Source organism: Salvia splendens, chromosome 20 (genome assembly GCF_004379255.2).
Source record: "Salvia splendens isolate huo1 chromosome 20, SspV2, whole genome shotgun sequence".
Taxonomy (NCBI): domain Eukaryota; kingdom Viridiplantae; phylum Streptophyta; class Magnoliopsida; order Lamiales; family Lamiaceae; genus Salvia; species Salvia splendens.
The window spans coordinates 882,121-901,551 of record NC_056051.1 but is presented as its reverse complement, the minus strand read 5'-3'; the positions used below and the strand labels follow the sequence as shown (position 1 = coordinate 901,551).

The following is a 19,431-nucleotide window of genomic DNA, read 5'->3' as shown; positions in this document are numbered from 1 at the left end:
TGCTGAAATTGAAATTGTCGATGTGATTCGAGAAAAAAATGATTTTATGACTGATTTTAACGTGCTTATTCTGAATGCCCCAAATACATATTTGCTCCATTAAAATATCCATCAATTATAAGGCGCGGCGCCTATACAAATTTTAGCAAAAATGAAACTTGGGTCCTTCAAGATTAAAATTATATGGAAAACTTTCAAATATAACTCTATCGCTCAGTTTGATACACGGAATTGGAATTGAATTGGAAGGAATTGAATTAGAATTCAATTCCAAATCCTATGTTTGGTAAAGTGATGTAATTGATATGAAATTGAATTTGAATAATTTGTGTGCACCCACTACACACACTATACACAAAAATACACACTTACACACACTTCACACAAAATACACATACTATACACACACACACTTCACACACACTGCACACTCTACACACATTTCACACGCTACACACGTTTCACACACTACACACGTTACACAGATTTCACACACTACACAAATTTCACACACTACACACTACGCACATTTCACACATTTCCCGCACTACGCACATTTCATACACTACACAAATTTCACGCACTTCACACTTTACACACATTTTATACATTTCAAGCATCCGATTTTTGGATTTTTTTAATCAGTTTTAGATTTTTTTTATCTAAATAAAAAAACTGAAATTTTCTAAAAGTTTAAACTGAACCAAATTTGAAACTTTAGTTTGTGAATAGTGTGTGTATTTTGGGTATAGTGTGCGTAGTGTGTGTATTTTGTGTAGAATTTGTATCGTGTGTGTAATGTGTGTAGTATTTGTATTTTGTATATAGTGTATGTAACGTGTGTATTTTCTGTAGTGTGTATAGTGTGAAATATGTGAAATTTGTGTAGTGTGTGAATTGTGTGTAGTGTGTGAAATGTGTGTAGTGTGTGAAACGTGTGAAGTGTGAAATTTGTGTAGTGCGGAAAATGTGTGAAATTTGTGTAGTGTGTGAAATGTGTGTAGTGCGGGAAATGTGTGATATGTGTGCAAGTGTGTGAAATGTGTGTAGTATGTGAAATGTGTGAAACATGTGTGTGAAGTGTGTGAAGTGAGTAGTGAAACTATCTAATTTTATGACTATTTGGAATTCCAATTTTCTACTTTTTATATGGAATTCAAATCATGGAATTGAAAATTTTAGAATTATAATTCAATTTCAATTCTATACATTTTTGTAATACCAATCAATGAAATTGGAATTGAAGCCTCCAATTCCATGTTCCCAAACACACCCTATAAGTAGTTTCACAATTTGAACACGTGATTTTGAGTTGTGGAATTCATAAAGTCTACATTCTATCTAAGGAAATTACATAAACTATATTCAAAACTTTGCAATGTTCAGATACAACTGCGTTCCATACTCTAATAGGAGAAGGGGAGAGAGAACTGCTAACCATACTGATTGCATAAAACTACGGGGGAGCTTTCACTTGCTTTCCGTAACGGGGAGATAAACACCCTCCGCTGCTAGCCAAACATTATCAGGCTTCTTTTGTCCAACGCCACAAACCTGAAACAATTCCAGAGACAATCCATGAACGAGATGTCGATGCTGCAAATTCTTAAATCCACTATTACTTCACTTAATTTCGTTCTCACCTCTTGCTGACCCCCAGCTATGCGTTGGTATTTCTTGTCATGGCTATGAAGGTACCCACCAGTATCTACATGCCGAAGCCTTACCCTTTGATCTTGCCTCCATGTCTTTCCACTTCCCTCGATTTCGACACTGAACCACCCACAACACACACTATGAGTGTCTCCTCTCAAAACCTAATCACATAATCCACAAGCTTCATAACGAAATCTCTTTACCTCCAGTGATCCCCAGTGTCTGACTCGCTATCACTGCCAAAGCAACTGACCTGTATTGTATTTTTTCCATCATGTATTTAGGCGTAACCCCAATAATAGTAAGGTCGATACAACATGGAATATCAATATGATGGATCTATATGTATATTACACAGTTTAAGACAAAAGAAAATATTAGATGCGGAACTCGTACAAATCTATAACGTCACAATACTAGTACTGATAACAAAGATGATTGACTTTTTTAGAATAAACATGACACATCAATTACATAGTTCAAGAGCAAAGTTGATTAGTAAGACCAATCAGATTAGTACTAAAAATACCAAATAAGATGATTTTCAGAACGAAAGAAGGATCTTATGTCTATTCCCTCAACAATCTAGTGGGAACTAATAAACACCTTCAGCTTAAAATTTTCACGAGTACCAAGTTACTCATTTATCGCACATAGGTTAGACAAGGGGAAAGGAAAAGGAAAAACATTTACTCATTGATAAAGTCCATCTGAGAAAATAAAATAGACAACCATACAGTATTTAAACTGGGAATAACAACTGCAAAACATATTGGGTGTAGAAATACAAGCTCCATGTATTGTCACATGTCATCTAGGTCTAAGTGCCATGAGTAGATACCAGTACAAGCTTAGTACTTATAGGAGTTGACTTATAAATTATAAGCATATATTAGCTTCTCTCAATAAACTATACTTAGAGTTAAGATCAAACTATATTACATCATCAACATTAGAAGTTCAGATTTTTACCTCAGCTCTACCACACCTAGATTTAACGACTCTGGACTAACAAGTTTAAAAAGGATTTGTGATATATCAAGAAGTTAGGACTGTTTTTCTGTGAACGACAATGTGTATCAAACTAGCAAAAAAAGCTCCAAGTTCCACCAAAAAACATTATTAGTAAAAGAGTGATTAGTTGTTTCTCAAAATTTCTATTAATATAGTAGAAACATTTTACTAGGTCTCAATGGATTGAATAGTTGGAAGATATGTTTCATATCAATGTAAGCAAACACATTCAACATTCATTCCACATTTTGAACTAATTCTGACAAATTTGAAATCAATATGTTTTGAATGATTGAATTAAATCTCCCAGTCTAAATGCAAAAATAGATGCGTTACGAAAGCTAAACATGATAATTCATACCTGATTTTGTTGTTATTTAACAATCAGGTTACACAAACTTATTATAGCTGAAAACAAATTTGAGTAACATTGAAGGTCACATGTACTATATATACCAGAATCGTGCACAATATAATAGGAAAGTAAAAGAAGAATTTTCAGCCAGAAAAGCAGATAGATAGATTGATAGATATTCAAATATTTGATGCAGGCGGTAGGTTGCTAAGCAAACTCACGAACACTGACCTCCATATTGCCTGATATTGGCGAGGCATGCAAGTGGCTGTGCAGCCACTTCCTAGTTTTCATATGTTGCAACCTAATGAGGCTTCCAGTTTTTATTGAGTCTCCTTGCTTTGCAGATGAATCTTGTATAGGCCTGACAATCTGCAAATAACAACTTCTCTTTAACAGTCCGGGAATCAGAATTAATAGATCACATGCACAATACACCAGAACAATCAGACACTGTAGTGCTGACTGCTGACATACCCAGTAGCTATTGGCATCATCAACATTAGGAAAACCAGTAACAGACTGCTGCCCACTGCCAGAGCCATAAGGAACATCATGCGAGTGCAGCCTGAATTTTGTCCTCTCATGCATCAGCTTGATTACTGAACCATACGATATCTGTAAAATATTTGTGAAAACTCATTGGTACAATGGCACTCAACAGAGCATATAAAACTAGTTTATTGACTGCATATTATAAATTACTTCAGCCATTCAGCATTCGAGTCAGTAAAGCAGAAGGATGCACATAAAAGCAACGAAATTAGCCTTCTCAACTGTCAAAGTGAACCTTTAAATAGTTTACTTAGTTTCTTCACTAGTAAAACCGTAGGGATACAACTTGACTTCATATCTTCAGTTCCTTTTCATCAATTGTCATGGAAATCATACTTATCAAACGCCATTTAGAACTAAGACAAAAACCTGTGCTTATTCAGGAACCATATAAAATCCAACTAAATCCCTACAAGTTTAAAACCTTAAGCAAGTTAGTTCTCACAATTCAATTCAACATACTTCAACAAAATCACAACATCAATTCACAATTGCACTGATATTCATCACTAAGTTGCAACCAAATCAAGCCATAATCGTAACAGCTCCAATGAAAAACAAAATCCAGAACATAGTATTTTCAATTTATTGAATTCCAGCTCTTCATAATAAACCAAATTTAATGACAAAATGCCTAAATTAAATCCACTCATCCAGAAATATCCTCTCTAGCTCACACATACTATAACTACACGCGTAAAATAACATAAAGGAGAATTACGACTTGCCTGAACGCCCTCGGAGGCGGCGGAAGCCGGAGTTGAGCCATAGTCGGAGTCGAGCGTGAAAAGAAGGAATATCGAGAGAGCGAAAAAGGAGACGGCCATCGCTAGCAATAGGACAATGAACCAAGTCTTCTGCAAAAATGGCGGGCTCAGATCCGGATCGGATGAGCGGGCAACGGACTCCCGGTAGACTATTCGGGTCGGACCCGAAGAAGACGCGGCGGAGAAGGCGGAAGCCGGCTCGGATTTCCTGCGAGTGAGGTTGCTATGCTGGTGCTTCGGCGGAGCGGGGGGAGCCACGGTTAAATCTTCAACGGCAGTGCCGGAGCTCCGGCTAATTTTTCGATTGAAGTTGCGATGAACCCTTGGCTGGGCGTGGGGTAATTAATTCAACTGGAATCAAGCCACGTGTGAGTGACGGAGGTTGCGAATCGCATCACTCCACGTGGAGTTTTGTTGACGTGGAATTTTGTTGACGTGGGATGTTACTATTGGGTATTGCTGAGCAATGATACGGTTTCTTTGGTTAGGTTGCAATTTCTAAACATGAAATCATGTAAGTAAGTTTTGGTTAACTTAGAATATCAATGAAAATGAACTTTCATGCTTTTAAGACGATGGTCTACGATGGTTTCAAGAATCATAGTCGGGTGGAAAGTCGTGCACCCTCTCGTGCATCTCCATTAAGGACTGGCAATCAGCCGCATTCGGCTTGTGCAAATATGTGGCGCCGAAGGCTTCAACCACGCCCTCACAAATTTTTTCCACACTCCCGCCCTGTTGTATCCTCGACGTGGAGATATTCGTCGAACATGTCTGCCATGGTGTCGTATGCTAACTGACGAAGCGCAACCGTACACTTCGTAAGCGGGGATAGCCCGATTCTATGGGCCCATCTTGCCACTGCTGGAAGTACTCGTCGCGCACTTCCATTGTATGAATAATGCAGAGAAACAGTTCTCGCCGCATCCTAAACCGTTGGCGAAAAACCGTTGGTCCCCACTGTGGTTCATCGTCAAAATAGTCTTCGAATAGAAGTTGATGAACTACACCATGCTCTTGGCGGACGAATGTCCAGTGGCGGATGGGCCTCGGGACCTGCTCTTGCTCTTGTATTGCATGAATACCAGCAAGAATCTGGTCCCCTAAAGCAAACATTATGCGTTCCATAGCTCGATTTGGATCCTCGTCGGGAAACATTTTGGAAGAGTGAGTGAGAGAGATTTTAGAGAGGTTGTGTGTGAATTGTGTGATAAATGAGTGAAAATAAGGTATATTTATAGATTGAAAAATTATATAAAAAATAAATTGAAAAATGAAAATGCGTCGCTCGTCCTCGACCATCCTCGTCCGCGCTGCTGCAATGGGCGGACGAGGGGTTTGGCGCGTCCTCGACCGTGACCGAACTTTCGTTCGCCCAACTCGTCTGTCTCTCTACAATGGGCGGACGATCGCGAACGAGGACGAAAATCACGGAATTCGCGCTCGAGTGTTGCACCATTGTGGATGCTCTAATATTGTGTTTCCATGAAAAGCCATATACAAAGACAATACTGCCCGTAACTTCCTTGAATAATCTTGCACAAAGTCGACAAAATCGATTCTAGTATACCTTAGTTATGATATTTTCATGAACTTTAAAAATAATATAAAATCTAATAAGTTTTATATTTCATTCTTTATTTTTTAACCCAACCCAAATAAGATATTTTCGGCAAAAACTTATTAGACGTAAGCAACCGTGAAATGTTTATTATATTTAAGACAATTTTCAAAGTTCTTCGTAAGTAGGATAAAAAAGGCGCATTGATTTAATTGGGCCAAGAAGGATAAAAAAAATGGCATGTACATGAGTCGGATACGATGATTAATCCGCCATAGAAAATATTTTATTCATTCCTGAAAAATATGAACTATTTTCTTTTTAGTCCATTTCTGAAAAGTAAACTTTCCAATTTTGAAAACTCATTTCTCTCTAATGAGTTGGAACTTCTTCTACACTAATAATACTTTAAAAACTTTTTCTTTCTATCTTTCTCTTACTTTTCCAATTATGCATTAAAACTCGTACCAAACCAAATATTCATATTTTTCAGGGACCGAGGAATCAATAAACATAATGTAAACTTACATTTGCATGTTGTTCAGGAAACTTTTAAAGACTTGAAGTTGAACCCAGACAAAAATACCTGGAATTACTTACTAATGATCATTTTCTTAGTTGCGTCACACATCAAGATTGCATATCCCCTTTGGAATGTCTCAATTTTTTAACAATGATATGCATTTACTAGCTAAGAATACCGTTTTTTGTTCAAAAACGACTACTTTTATGGTAAAATACCATATTAAACAAAAATAATTATAACAATATCTCATATGAAAAGGAAACTGAAATAACTAAATCACTATATAAATGTAATTGAGTACTCTTCCTATCTAATTGACCACTCTTCTTAGTTGCGTCACACGTCAAGATTGCATGTCCCATTTTAAATGTCTCGATTTTTTAATAAGAATATGCATTTACGAGCCAAGAATACCATTTGTGTCCAAAACTGGCTTCTTTTATGCTAAAACACCAAACCAAACAAAAAATAATTATAACAATATCTCATATAAAGATGAATTTAAAATCACTATATAAATCTAATAATTGACCACTCTTCTTATCTAATAGATCTCTCTTTCTATCTCCAATTGATTTTTGGATGAAATCCTATAAATTTATACTCATGTTATCAGAGTCGGCAGGCTAAATTTAATTGATCCATCAATATATCTGGAGTGCAATTAGAAAATAACTAACACAATAATACCTAGGCTTTAACTAGTTCGATAGATTGTTGATCAAATCCAAACAAAATGGAAACCATGAAAGCAAAGTGTAAGCTTCAAGTGATAGCATAAAAAAAGGTGTGTTGATAATTTATAAATTGTAGATTTCTGACAATATGTGAAATCGTTTCTCAAAATTTTTGAATTCTAATATAAATCATTAGTACATTAATCGAGTCAAACAAATTATATGTGGACGAAACAACGCTCATATATATTTGAAGATTAAAAAATGGATGTTGATTAATTAGTAAATTGAATATTAAATATGCATGACCCTAAACTCTTTAATTCAAAATTGCATTCAGAATTTATTCTCTTCAATAATGCCTCCTATCCATATGCTCTCTCAAAACTCCTATAATCTCATTTTTAAGAAAGTACTAAGAGATTACTGATCCACACAAAAGTGTCACCAACTAGGATAAATAATTTAAGGTGATATTACCATTTTGACCCTCGCCTAAACACAAAACTACAACAAGCCAAAATGACCTAAACTCTAGGGGATTAAAGTATCAATCAAAACAAGCCCACTACTTGAAGCTTCATATGCTATTGTTGTATCTTGTCACATGACCATAAATCCAGGATATCCTTCAACATGGTATGCATGAACATCAAGAACCAACGTCGGGGTTGATCACTTCGTGCATTTCTTGGATGTGGTTGCCCTTGGTTTCCTTGATCGAAATTTCTGACCCTTCCTTGCTCACAAGATTCTCCCCGCCATCCATTGCTGAGATGTTAGTTTCACAAGTCTCTTCGTCAAATTCAGCCACGGCTTGATGAAAGTCAGGTGAAGTAGCGTCTTTGGATTTACTGAGGGCATGGTTTTCACCTTTTAATCTGAACGGAGAAATGTCACCATTAAGGGGTTGCTATCTGACCTGAAGGCTTCAAAGTTCGTAAAGAAAAACTAACCTTTTAGATGATGAGCCAGCATGCTGTTGCTGTTTCTTCAACTTGTCTGCTTTTCTTTTTTTGTTTTCTTTAGTCCTGATTGAGATCATAAAACAGATCAGTTTTTTTTTGTTTCCATAAATACGAAATGATGGAAAGTTTTATCAGAGTTCAAGGTTTAGGATAATGCTAAGTGGAGAATGCCAATCGTGAGGACTCCCAATCTAAGATTGATGCTGTTAAGGAAGAAGAGATACCCAGACTGATATAAAAAGGTTCCTAAATCTCGACGTTTGGTAGTTAAATATTGCAACACTACGTCAGAATTTCTTATATCTCCTAGCTTAACATTGAACATAGATAAGAAGGATCTTTCACACACCACGAACAATAAGAATATAGTTTGAGGATGCAGGCATGAAAAGCATTCTAAAGGTAAGAAATTCGTATTAAATTTCTTTTAATTAAACTTACTTGATAAGCTCTCTGGAAGGAGATGAATGACCGGTTACTTGTTTCTGTAACGAATTTGTCAAATCATTACATCCACAACGCAACAAAAAAATTAAACCACAAGAGCATGAAAAATAATATGACAAGAAATCTTACTTGTCGAGACTTCTCGTCACGAAACAGCTTCCATTTTTCTTTTCTCAGATTCAAGAGCTCTATTTCATCATCATCATACAATACCTGTAAGAACATAAGATGCGTTACAAATAGAAATATAAGTGAGCGACAAACAGAGGCATGAGGACGCATGCATGATGTAGCAGCAAGTGTAGTCTCCAGACTTGGATAAAGTTTCTGCCCAAGTTGACTAGTAGGAAACAAAAGGTATTGCCTTTTTCATGGTTCAAACAATCTGAGGCTTTGATGCCTATATGCCCATGAGTTAAAGCTGTGAAAAAGTATGTGGATATAGTGCCTATAACGTACATTAAAAGTATTACTCCGTATTGGAGATGGAAGCTTGAGTATGGTACAGATAGAAAATGAAAGAAGGAAGTCTCGTCACCTCATGTTTCTTTGTTTCAGGATCAAAAGCTTTAACAGTGCCTGGATAAAACCTGCATGTTATGAAAGCTAAATGTGAGAAAATCATGGTATTTTCCAGATGAAGCATATCTAAAATCCAAAACTATGAAGACGTTGAAAGGTTGACTGTGTGAACTAAAACTAAATTGTTCATAGGACTGCAGAACCACCACAAAGATGATGCACAATACCCTGATTTATTCTGAGGATCTCATCATAATATAACAAACCAGTAAAATGAAAACGGAATCTAACCAGTGATACCAACAGAGCAACCAACTTCTATATGATGAAAAGTTATTTCATCCTAGTAGTCTAGCTTCTTAAGCGAAGCTTGTCTCAAATGGGAAGGAACAACTCTGGTTTCTAAGTTGCATGCTAGACAGCAAGTGTGTGTTAGACAGGCAAGACAAAGGGACTTCACTATCTGAGATACGCAAGAGTTCGCCTGTTTTTGATGCCTTTCAGGACAATTTTGAACTTAATCACAGTCTTTTAGAAGTGTCTAACTTCCAACATCTTTAATGCTAGTATTAGACAATGGGCATCACTGTTCATTTCCTAAACAGTGGCAAGTACCTGGCAAAACTTAGTGACCAACCATCCAATTAAAATCTGGAGACATAGAGCATATCTAAGAGAACAATGGTGCTCATTTTTCTTAGTGAACAACCATCCAATTAAATCCAAAAACATGTGATAATGTTATTACATCATCTTGATATTTTTAGGGACAATTATGAATAAATTGAAACGACAATTTCTAAACAATCAAAGATAAGACCACTTGTTGAACTTTTAGAAGCAAGAAAAGTTATACGAAAGTATGGTATGGTGGTGACTTTTGGGGAATTTTCTACAGCAGAAATACTTATTTTAGTTTTTGTGAGGGTCTAAAATAGAAATACTTAGGACACAAGAAATGAGGTTCATTTTAAGGCCAAACCTGAATAACTTAAAATAATGTCCATTTCGTCTGAAGCAAGAACTCAATGAAATCAACTACCAGAAAGATATAGTTTAACATGACGTACTTACATTTCATCCATAGGCCACCACACTTGTATCCTTAAACTGATTAACTCTTCTCCAAAATCGGCACGTGGCTTTTTTGACTTCTTCTGAATGGAAGTGTTTGGAAATATAGTAAAAAATTATGCATCTTCAAGGATGTTTTAAATTAAAACCATATTTTATGATAGAACATGATGGTACCTTATCCTTTACCAAATTGGCTTTTGCAGGTTTAGACATAGGAGATCCCCGCATCTGCATAAATTATCCCAAAACAATTGGACATAGTTATACATAAAAATCCATCAAACACAAGAAAAATTAATGACCTTTCGTGCAGCATCTTTCTGTATATATTCATGGAAATAATTTATTTTCTCACAGACAGTACCTGAGGTGAAAGCTGATGTTTTTCTTCTTTGTCTGGGTCACCGATTACACCTCCTTTCTTTTCCACCCTCATCTTACTTGATCCAGCAATAACCCTTTTACCAGTCTTCTTTGGTGCATCATGTCCTCTCTCCTTCATTTTCAAGATTTTGCTTTTCAATGTCGATGTAAACTCCAGGTCCTTCTGCTGATTAACCATACTCTTTTTCTTATGAGACTGACCATTTTTTGCAAGACTGGATTCACTAAAAGAATCTTTCTTTTTTCGCAATGAATTGCTTAACATGCTTGAGTGTCCCCGTTCTGACATCAAAGCTAAGTCTTTTTTCTCCACATTATACCCTGGAGATCCTTCATGGGAATAGCTATCTCCGGTTCCCATAGTATGTTCATCCTCTTTGGGTCTTGACGCGGGACTAGGCTTCCTCCTTCTCTTTCTAAGAGCACCTGTATCTGCGTCCGATAGTATAATCTGATGAGAGTCTTTTACTGCTTCCAATAAATTTTCACTGTCCAACTTAGTTACATTACCATCATCAGTTTGCAGAGAACAAATATCTTTCACAGCCTTGGAAATTCGATCTGTTTGGGATGCCACACCTGCAGCAGGTGATACCTCTTTTGATACCTGATTGACAAATAAAACATCAACAAATTACAGATGACTTTTTATTGGAAAACAAAAAAGGTAAAGTAATTGTTTGGAACTTATAAGCATACAACTCCAGAGAGACCATTTGTTGGTTAATCTTGAATTTTCCAGATATCAGATAAGATGCATTTACCTTCAGACAGCAATCATCTAGAAGAGTGCCAAATATATGACAAGATATCGGATGATTTAGAGAATGGTACCATAAATAACCACATAAATAGGGATTTTTTTGGAATTGGCAGTCTTACTGGAACTGTAGATGTTCTTGAGTATATTATTCAGGGAGTTCATCTTTGGATTCCCTATTCAATTTTCATATTTTTGAAAGCTACTCTTTCTGTTACCATAATGCCTTCATTCAAAGAACATCCTTCTAATTTACTGTCCAGTTTCCAAACTTATTTGCATAAGTTCCTTAGATATCCCAAACCCAAGCTGATCAGTTTCATGTTATATAGTGCATCTGAAGACTGGTTGGGAAATGGAATATCATTTTTCTGATTACCAATCTTCCTCCAGTTTCTTATGCAAAACAAGTGCCTATAACAAGTTGTTTGCATCACATTCAAGTTTGATGAGGTAATGAATATCTAAAGAGTAAAGACTCGAACAAAATGAGTTTTGACTAGAAGGTAAGATAGCTGTTCTCTTAAGGAATAGAGATAGCAGAATGCAACCAAAAGAAAAGTTGAAGAAGGAAATTTTGACTCAGGCATATAGTCAGCCATTAACATTTGATCATCTACCATGCAATTTGTTTTCCATATATCACTTTATGTGACACAAAATAATGATTGTCTGACAAACAAGAGGAGCGTGGCTTTAGTTCAATCAACACAAAACAATGTATGAGAACAGAGTTTATAGGAACAAACCATGTCATTATCATCGTATGTTTCACGGCATATGCACGCAACTATTTCAGCATAATCATCAAATTCCAGACTCATTGCCTTCACTGCTTCTTTGAGATAACGCTGGAGCTTAGTTGCACAGTTTTCAAAGACTTTGTTACCCAATTCCCATGAAATAGGCAAAATATCCTGAAGCACAAGTGCACTTTTTCAGAAAGAAATGGGATAATCATAGCATAGATAGTCAAGGAGGAAATCATTACCCTATTTTTCATTTTGACACTAGCTAGAAGAGGCCTCAGGAGATCAAATGAAATTTCATCACTTTCTTCTATCACCATAGTCATGATCATTTCCATGTATTTGAAGACATCAGAAGAGTTTTTTGACCTTCAACATAATTAGAATCTTTATTGATCACCAAAATATGTTTGACACTAAAACCATGAGAAATAGTATGGACACAGCCTATAAATTCAGTAAGGTCAGAATTAAAAATTCAAGTTAATGTATAGTAACGGAGAAACTCCCCAAAAACTTACCCAATCTTGTTAAGAAAAAGTCGGAACATCTCAACAACCAGCCCATCAGTATCTACATCCAACAGAATCAAGGATGATCTCACTTTTGCAACAGTTTCAACAATATGCAAAGCCCTATAGTAATTGTGGCCAGACTCGCAAGATAATTGCTCAAATGCAATCATAAATAGTTGGAAAATATCCTGTGACCAGCAAACACAGAATAAGAGTATGGGGTGCTTGTGCAAACAGAAGGATGACATAAGAGGGTGTGATCTTGAGTATATATTTAGACATGAAATAATTGACTGCATCTTCATACCCTCATGATATCATCTTCGTAAGGGAATTCAGGAGCAGTTATTCTGGTAAGCTCATTACAGCAAGATGCAACTGCAATTTGGACATTTAAATCATCATTGTGCAATACTTCATCAGTAATAAGCGCCTTCATTATCTGAAGAAGTGCTTTGCATGTAGACCTGGGAGGCTGTTGCCAAACCTTGGCTAAAAGAGTCTCTGCTTCCTAAATTACACATAGACTATCAGTAACATGGACCTAGCTAGTAAAAGGAAGAAAATTCAAAGAAGAGCAAAGGATAGATAGTGTTGTTAAGGGTGAAAATAAAGTCAATGAAATATGTTGTGTAAAAATAAACAGGGGAATGAAGGGAGCAATCAACAAAAAAACATTTTTTTAGCTACATGTTTCAAAAGAACAGTTTGAAATGTAAAACAGGTAGCTCGTTACACATCTACTGAGTTTTCAACTTTTCATGCATGAAAAAAACAGCAAAGGTGGATTACCTAAAAAATCAATTACACAAGGGTTGGTATGCAACTGACGTGTCGCATATAAAAGAATGATCTGATTCAAAGTGAATTCAATAAAGAACATATATTGGAAACAAGTTTGCAAATAATTAATTGATTCACTTATAGCCATGTTAATCAATCAAAAAATGCATCTGTTGCTATGAAGGTCATCATATTTTCCCCCATCCAAATCAAAAGGAAAATAACCTCCATCCTAATTAGATACTCTTCTTGTCTTCAGAGCACCAAACACTCTAAAAAATAATTCCCGAAAAAAAATAAAAAAGGATTTCAAGAAAATGTTTAGTTTCTGAGTAGCTACTACTAGGTAACCCCACCGTACCTGGGCCCAAAGAAAGGCTATGAAAAGTTAAATTACAGAAATGTCAATTGTCACATTTGTGACACTGTTGTAGTTTTTGCGAAGCAAATATTTTACAGCATGCATACGAACATTAAGATAAAGGTCCAGTTCATCCTGCATCTTGTTCAACGAATTGCTGACCCAAGTCCCAAAATGTGTCTACCACCACCAGTTTTAAGTTTTAACCGATAGACCAAGAAGCTTCATGATTTACAATTAAGTCTGCCCTTTCCAGGTGTATCCTACGACCAGGAACTATAAACTACATCAACAAAACAAGCTTTTTACCATTGGAAAACACTAAAAGAAACTAAATGAATGAGTTGTCTTGACAATGTCATAAACAGAAAATTTGAATAGAATAGTTTATTTCGCCCATAGGTATTTCAGTTTTAAGTGATTCAAATATTTTCCAAGATCACTCAAACAATGGGTAATCAGATTTCTGTTAATTCCAAATTTGAGCAAATAAAATCAAGGCCTCCAGCTCCAACTGTACACGGAACTCAGCACATCTTCAGTCCAGCTGGAGAATCAAAGTTGCAAGATAGTGCAGCTGGTTTAGCTTTATCTTTGTTCACTTTATGCAAATTTTTCTTTACAGTTGCTTTAGTCTCAATGAGCATGTACTAGGTTACAGCTAGCTATTAGTGTAAAATCATCTATAACTTGTATGTATTGGGGAATCTAGTAACTTGAGTTTATGCAATGAAAATTCAGAAAAGTTGAGCATGGAGTTCTATTCAATCTTATCCATATTTTTAATTTCATTTCATTTCTTTCAAAAACGAATCATATGAAGCAAAATTTGATATTTTTCACTAATAAGCAAAGCAAGAGTTGAGAGATGAAACAGGCATTTGCACAAACAGTTTCCCTATCAGAAATAGGAATTTCACCAAACACACACATTAACCCACATACATCGAAGAGCATGAGTAGGTCATCAGTTGATGAAGAGCGCCTGAGAAGTTTGTTCCCAATGTCAACCAATTCCGGCTCAATCGCTTTCTGCGACGAATCATCAATACCAGCAGACCCCATTTCTACAATTCCCTGTAAAATAGAAACAAATAAGATCATAAGAAATGGAAACTAAAAATTACCTATGAAAATGCAGTAAAACAATTATAATTACCCAAAAAAAGAGTGGTTTGGAGCAAAAGGGGTTTTGTTTTCGCAAAATGTCGCACACGCAGAGAGGCAATGCCCCTCTTAAACCTCCTTGTTCGGATTTTGCTTCACTCCATCAATTTCTGCTAATTCTTGGGTATCAAATCCGTGGATTTTTACAGATATTCTTCTCTTTTGTGCAGGTAGACTGGATGCTTTTCAGGATAAAGAATGCTGTGACTTTACAAATATTGCAAACTATATTTTGTATCAATTGCAATCTATGCTGCTCTGCAAACTATTTTTCCTAATTTGGGGGTCACGGCTGACCGTTGCGTCACAATTCAATCCCAATTTTTTTTTAAGAGGTAACATTATTTTTGGTCCACGAACTATTTTAAAGTATCATTTTAGGTCCGTGAACTTTGAAAATATCATTTTACGTCCGTGAACTTTGAGTTAGTATCATTTGAGGTACTTTTTACTATTTCCAAATTTTTTTGGACGAAAATACTCTCAATACCTTAAAGTGTATATATTTTTAATAAATTTATCATATATTCATATTTTTTTATAAATATCTTTACAATATATTTTTGACAAATTTTCTAAGTATAATTTGACCTTAAATATTATCACTTAATTTTGTGACATGCAAGTAAAATTGCTTCTTCAATTTTTTATATTATTTTTTTAAAATTGAATAAAGACCTTTCTTTAATAATAAAAAATTGAATAAAGATCTTTTTATAAATATCTTTACAATATATTTTTGACAAATTTTCTAAATATAATTTGACCTTCAATATTATCATTTAATTTTGTGACATGCAAGAAAAGATCTTTATTCAATTTTTTATTCTTAAAGAAAAGTTCTTTATTCATTTTTAAAAAAATAATAATATAAAAAATTGAAGAAGCAATTTTACTTGCATGTCACAAAATTAAGTGATAATATTTAAGGTCAAATTATATTTAGAAAATTTATCAAAAATATATTGTAAAGATATTTATAAAAAAATATGAGTATATGATAATTTATTAAAAATATATACACTTTAAGGTATTGAGGGTATTTTCGTCCAAAAAACTTGGAAATAGTAAAAAGTACATCAAATGATACTAACTCAAAGTTCACGGACCTAAAATGATATTTTCAAAGTTAACGGACCTAAAATGATACTTTGCCAAAGTTCGTGGACCAAAAATGATGTTCCCTCATCTTTTAATCAAAACTTTAGGCCCCGTTTGGTTCACATATACGAATATCCTACGGTGGGATATTTAAAAACATAAATAGGCTTTAGATAGGTCTTCTAGGCAGATGATCAAAATAAAAATGCATTTAAATCCAGAAATGCAGCCCGAATCTTGGCCCTATGATTAGATGATCTCATGGTTAATAATTAACCAAAAACACATAAGGTCATAATTAAGCAATTTTAGGTCATATTATAATATTTGGGTTTAATGTCATGCTAAGATCATTTTAGGTCATGCTTTGTTAGCATGACTTAAAAATTAACTAACTATGACTTAAAAATGTCCTACGTATGATATTGTTCTGCATTTCTGTATTTAAATCTAGTTTTGTATAGATCAAAACTCGATCTTCATCTACTGAAAAGTTGGAGTCGAAATATGGAACAGAACGAACCTAGCAACCCACGGAGTTCACACCTTGCAAACCTAGCCGACAGCTAGAACGTGGCAGATCATCACAATGACCTAGATTTCTTGCCTTTCTAGTCCAATTTGCTTTCAACTGTAGGAAAAACATGTAACATGTGGGAAATTAGAAAGGTCTCAAAACCTTTCATTTCCTAAGTCTTTTGGCTTTTCAACGTCCATGTGTTTATGAGGTGCCTTAAACCCGAGACCTCTCGTGTGGCCACTCCTAGCCTATAAATAGGCTTGTTTTGAGAGATGGAAGACACACAACACAACCTACAATCATTCTCTCTTCTCTCATAGCTCAAGCACTCTAGTTCGCATCTTAGGAGCATCGCATTGCTCGGTTCTCGCCTCCAATTCAAGTTCGCCGGAGCCTACGAGTTTGAGGTGCTTCAACTCGATAGGAGGAAAGTCGTTTCATCTTTGGGGACATTACGCCAATCCGTGAGCACTAGCCGGGGCGTATTTCGTCTTGCGGAGAGAGGGATACCTCGACTCGACTTGAAGAATAATATAGTTTGCATCTCTTTACTTTCGTTGTAATTTATATTATTATATTTACCTTCCAGTTTTGTTCTTTTGTAATAGCAAGAGTTTTCCAGTGTAAAGGCTACAATATTTCCAACAATCGCAAGACGAAATATTGTACTCTTGTTGAAATCATGTCGACCGATGCCGGAGGAAACATGAAATTCAAAGCTGGAATAAAGCAACGAACGGTCGCAATGTCGATGCGCTATGGAGTGTTTAATTCCTTGAGATCTATTCTCTTGAGAATGATGTTTATCGTTTGTCATTTGACAAGCAAGACCAATTTAGATTTGGTAGTATTAATTGTGATGCATGGGTTGATGAATATACCAATGCACATTTGGTTCAATATAATTGTGTACTTATTGTTGGAAACAATACTGTACAAATTATTTGAACGTGTTGTTATAAACAACAAAGATCACGAGGTGATCGCAGTGGTCTCCGACGTGGACCATGGTATTAATCCAAATGAATGGTTTGTTGATACGGGTGCCACATGTCATGTGTGCTCCGAGAGAAGCGTTTTTTCTACTTACAAATCTGTTGGAGGTAGAAAAGTACGTATGGGAAACCAAGCCTCTTCCGAGGTGGTTGGTGTGGGTAATGTGTTCCTAAAATTAGGATCCGGAAAGGTTCTTACCCTCAAGGATGTGCTGCATGTCCCAGACATCCGAAATAATTTGGTGTCAGGCTCACTTCTCGTAAATCATGGATTTTCACTAGAATTTGAGTGTGAAAAGGTTATATTGACCAAGTATGAAAAGTTCATAGGTGAAGGTCACCTAGTGAATGGGCTTTTTGAGCTGAATGTTACGGTCATTCACCGTGGAAAAGGATTAAGAAATAAGGAAGATGATACATCCTCCTATTTGCTTGAGTGCTCTGATTTATGGCATAAAAGATTGGGACATGTAAATCTAAATGCCATAAAAAGATTAGTAAATCTTAATTTACTAAAAGTAGATAAGTTTAACTCACAAGAAAAATGTGAAGTCTGTGTTGAAGCAAAAATGACCAAGCTACCGTTTCGCTCGGTAGAACGGAGCACAAAACCTCTAGAGTTAATCCATACAGACGTATGTGATTTAAAATTTGTGCAAACTAGAGGTGGTAAAAAGTACTTCATCACATTTATAGATGATTGCACAAGGTATTGTTACCTTTACTTATTGAGAAGTAAAGATGAGGCAATTGAAGCGTTTAAAGACTTCAAAAATGAAGCTGAAAATCAACTTAATTGTCGAATTAAGTGTGTTCGAAGTGATAGAGGTGGTGAGTATGTAGCTCCGTTTGCAGAATTATGTCATGCAAGTGGTATAATTCACCAAACCACAGCTCCATATTCTCCTCAATCAAATGGTGTTGCTGAACGCAAAAATCGAACACTTAAAGAGATGATGAATGCTCTGTTGATTAATTCTGGTTTATCCCAGAACATGTGGGGGGAGGCTGTGTTAACAGCGAATCATATCCTGAATAAAATTCCACTAAAAAATAGGGATGTGACTCCTTATGAGTTGTGGAAAGGGAAGAAACCTTCATATTCATACCTCAAAGTGTGGGGGTGTTTAGCGAAGGTAGAAGTGCCACCTCCGAAACAAGTTGCAATAGGCCCTAAAACAGTCGATTGCATCTTTATTGGCCATGCACTTAATAGCAGTGCCTATCGTTTCCTAGTCCATAGGTCAGCTGTGCCTGGCGTGGCTGAAGGAACAACGATTGAGTCAAGGAATGCTATATTCTTTGAGAATGTATACCCTTGCAAGAGGCAAGAGGATTGTTCTAGTGAAAGAATGATTGATGAATCCACTAGTTCTGATCCTCCAAAAAGGACGAGGTCAAGTCCTGAGGATGTTGAACCAAGACGTGGTAAAAGAGTTGAAGTTGCTAAAACATTTGGTCCTGACTTCATAACTTTTATGTTGGATGACGAACCAAAGTCATTGGCGGAAGCTCTGTCTGGCCCAGACGCGGCGTGGTGGCAAAAAACTATCAACAGTGAAATTGAATCCATCATGAGAAATAACACTTGGGTGTTAGTAGACTTGCCTGAAGGCTGTAAGCCTTTAGGGTGCAAGTGGATTCTGAAAAGGAAATATAAGCCCGATGGTACTATAGATAAGTACAAAGCTCGCCTAGTTGTCCAAGGCTTTAAGCAGAAAAAAGGGCATGACTTTTTTGATACCTATTCACCTGTTACGAGAATCACTTCCATTCGGGTGCTTCTTGCGATTGCTGCTTTGCACAATCTTGAGATTCACCAAATAGATGTGAAAACTGCGTTTCTGAATGGTGATCTGGAAGAAGAAATATATATGGAACAACCCGAAGGGTTTGTTGTGCCTAGGCAAGAGCGTAAAGTATGCAAACTCGTAAAGTCATTATATGGGTTGAAGCAAGCACCATTACAAT

The 19,431-nt window shown here is 35.9% G+C and overlaps 2 protein-coding genes across 5 annotated transcripts; both read right to left on the bottom strand.

The window, feature by feature from the left end:
• Window positions 1-1,342: 1,342 nt before the first annotated feature.
• Window positions 1,343-4,672, bottom strand: LOC121780987 (stromal cell-derived factor 2-like protein). The gene is made up of 6 exons (XM_042178655.1): window positions 4,309-4,672; window positions 3,503-3,643; window positions 3,257-3,397; window positions 1,860-1,909; window positions 1,644-1,773; window positions 1,343-1,554 (listed from the first exon to the last, which is right to left on the bottom strand). The coding sequence occupies exons 1-6, from the start codon at window positions 4,405-4,407 to the stop codon at window positions 1,471-1,473; spliced, it is 645 nt and encodes a 214-aa protein (XP_042034589.1). The 5' UTR covers window positions 4,408-4,672; the 3' UTR covers window positions 1,343-1,470.
• Window positions 4,673-7,538: 2,866 nt separating this feature from the next.
• Window positions 7,539-15,096, bottom strand: LOC121780576. 4 transcript variants are annotated; one of them, XM_042178173.1, is made up of 15 exons: window positions 14,837-15,096; window positions 14,623-14,754; window positions 12,841-13,044; window positions 12,540-12,721; window positions 12,261-12,387; window positions 12,019-12,186; window positions 11,020-11,116; window positions 10,490-10,941; window positions 10,300-10,353; window positions 10,123-10,202; window positions 9,065-9,116; window positions 8,656-8,739; window positions 8,521-8,564; window positions 8,068-8,142; window positions 7,539-7,992 (listed from the first exon to the last, which is right to left on the bottom strand). In XM_042178173.1, the coding sequence occupies exons 2-15, from the start codon at window positions 14,740-14,742 to the stop codon at window positions 7,764-7,766; spliced, it is 1,968 nt and encodes a 655-aa protein (XP_042034107.1). In that variant the 5' UTR covers window positions 14,743-14,754; window positions 14,837-15,096; the 3' UTR covers window positions 7,539-7,763. The 4 variants fall into 4 exon arrangements, with proteins under 4 accessions (XP_042034107.1, XP_042034108.1, XP_042034106.1 ...); XM_042178174.1 differs by having other exon boundaries at window positions 10,123-10,205; window positions 10,490-10,935; window positions 14,837-15,095; XM_042178172.1 differs by having other exon boundaries at window positions 10,123-10,205; window positions 14,837-15,094.
• Between the last annotated feature and the right edge of the window lie 4,335 nt (window positions 15,097-19,431).

Coding starts and splice junctions, on each gene's coding strand:
- LOC121780576 (XM_042178172.1), bottom strand. CDS start 14,742: ATGGGGTCTGCTGGTATTGATGATTCGTCGCAGAAAGCGATTGAGCCG. Junction 12,187..12,260: donor GTGTCAAAATGAAAAATAGG/GTAATGATTTCC, acceptor CTTGTGCTTCAG/GATATTTTGCCTATTTCATG. Junction 8,565..8,655: donor GTGACGAGAAGTCTCGACAA/GTAAGATTTCTT, acceptor AATTCGTTACAG/AAACAAGTAACCGGTCATTC.
- LOC121780987 (XM_042178655.1), bottom strand. CDS start 4,407: ATGGCCGTCTCCTTTTTCGCTCTCTCGATATTCCTTCTTTTCACGCTC. Junction 3,644..4,308: donor CCGCCTCCGAGGGCGTTCAG/GCAAGTCGTAAT, acceptor AATATTTTACAG/ATATCGTATGGTTCAGTAAT. Junction 1,774..1,859: donor GACACTGGGGATCACTGGAG/GTAAAGAGATTT, acceptor TGGGTGGTTCAG/TGTCGAAATCGAGGGAAGTG.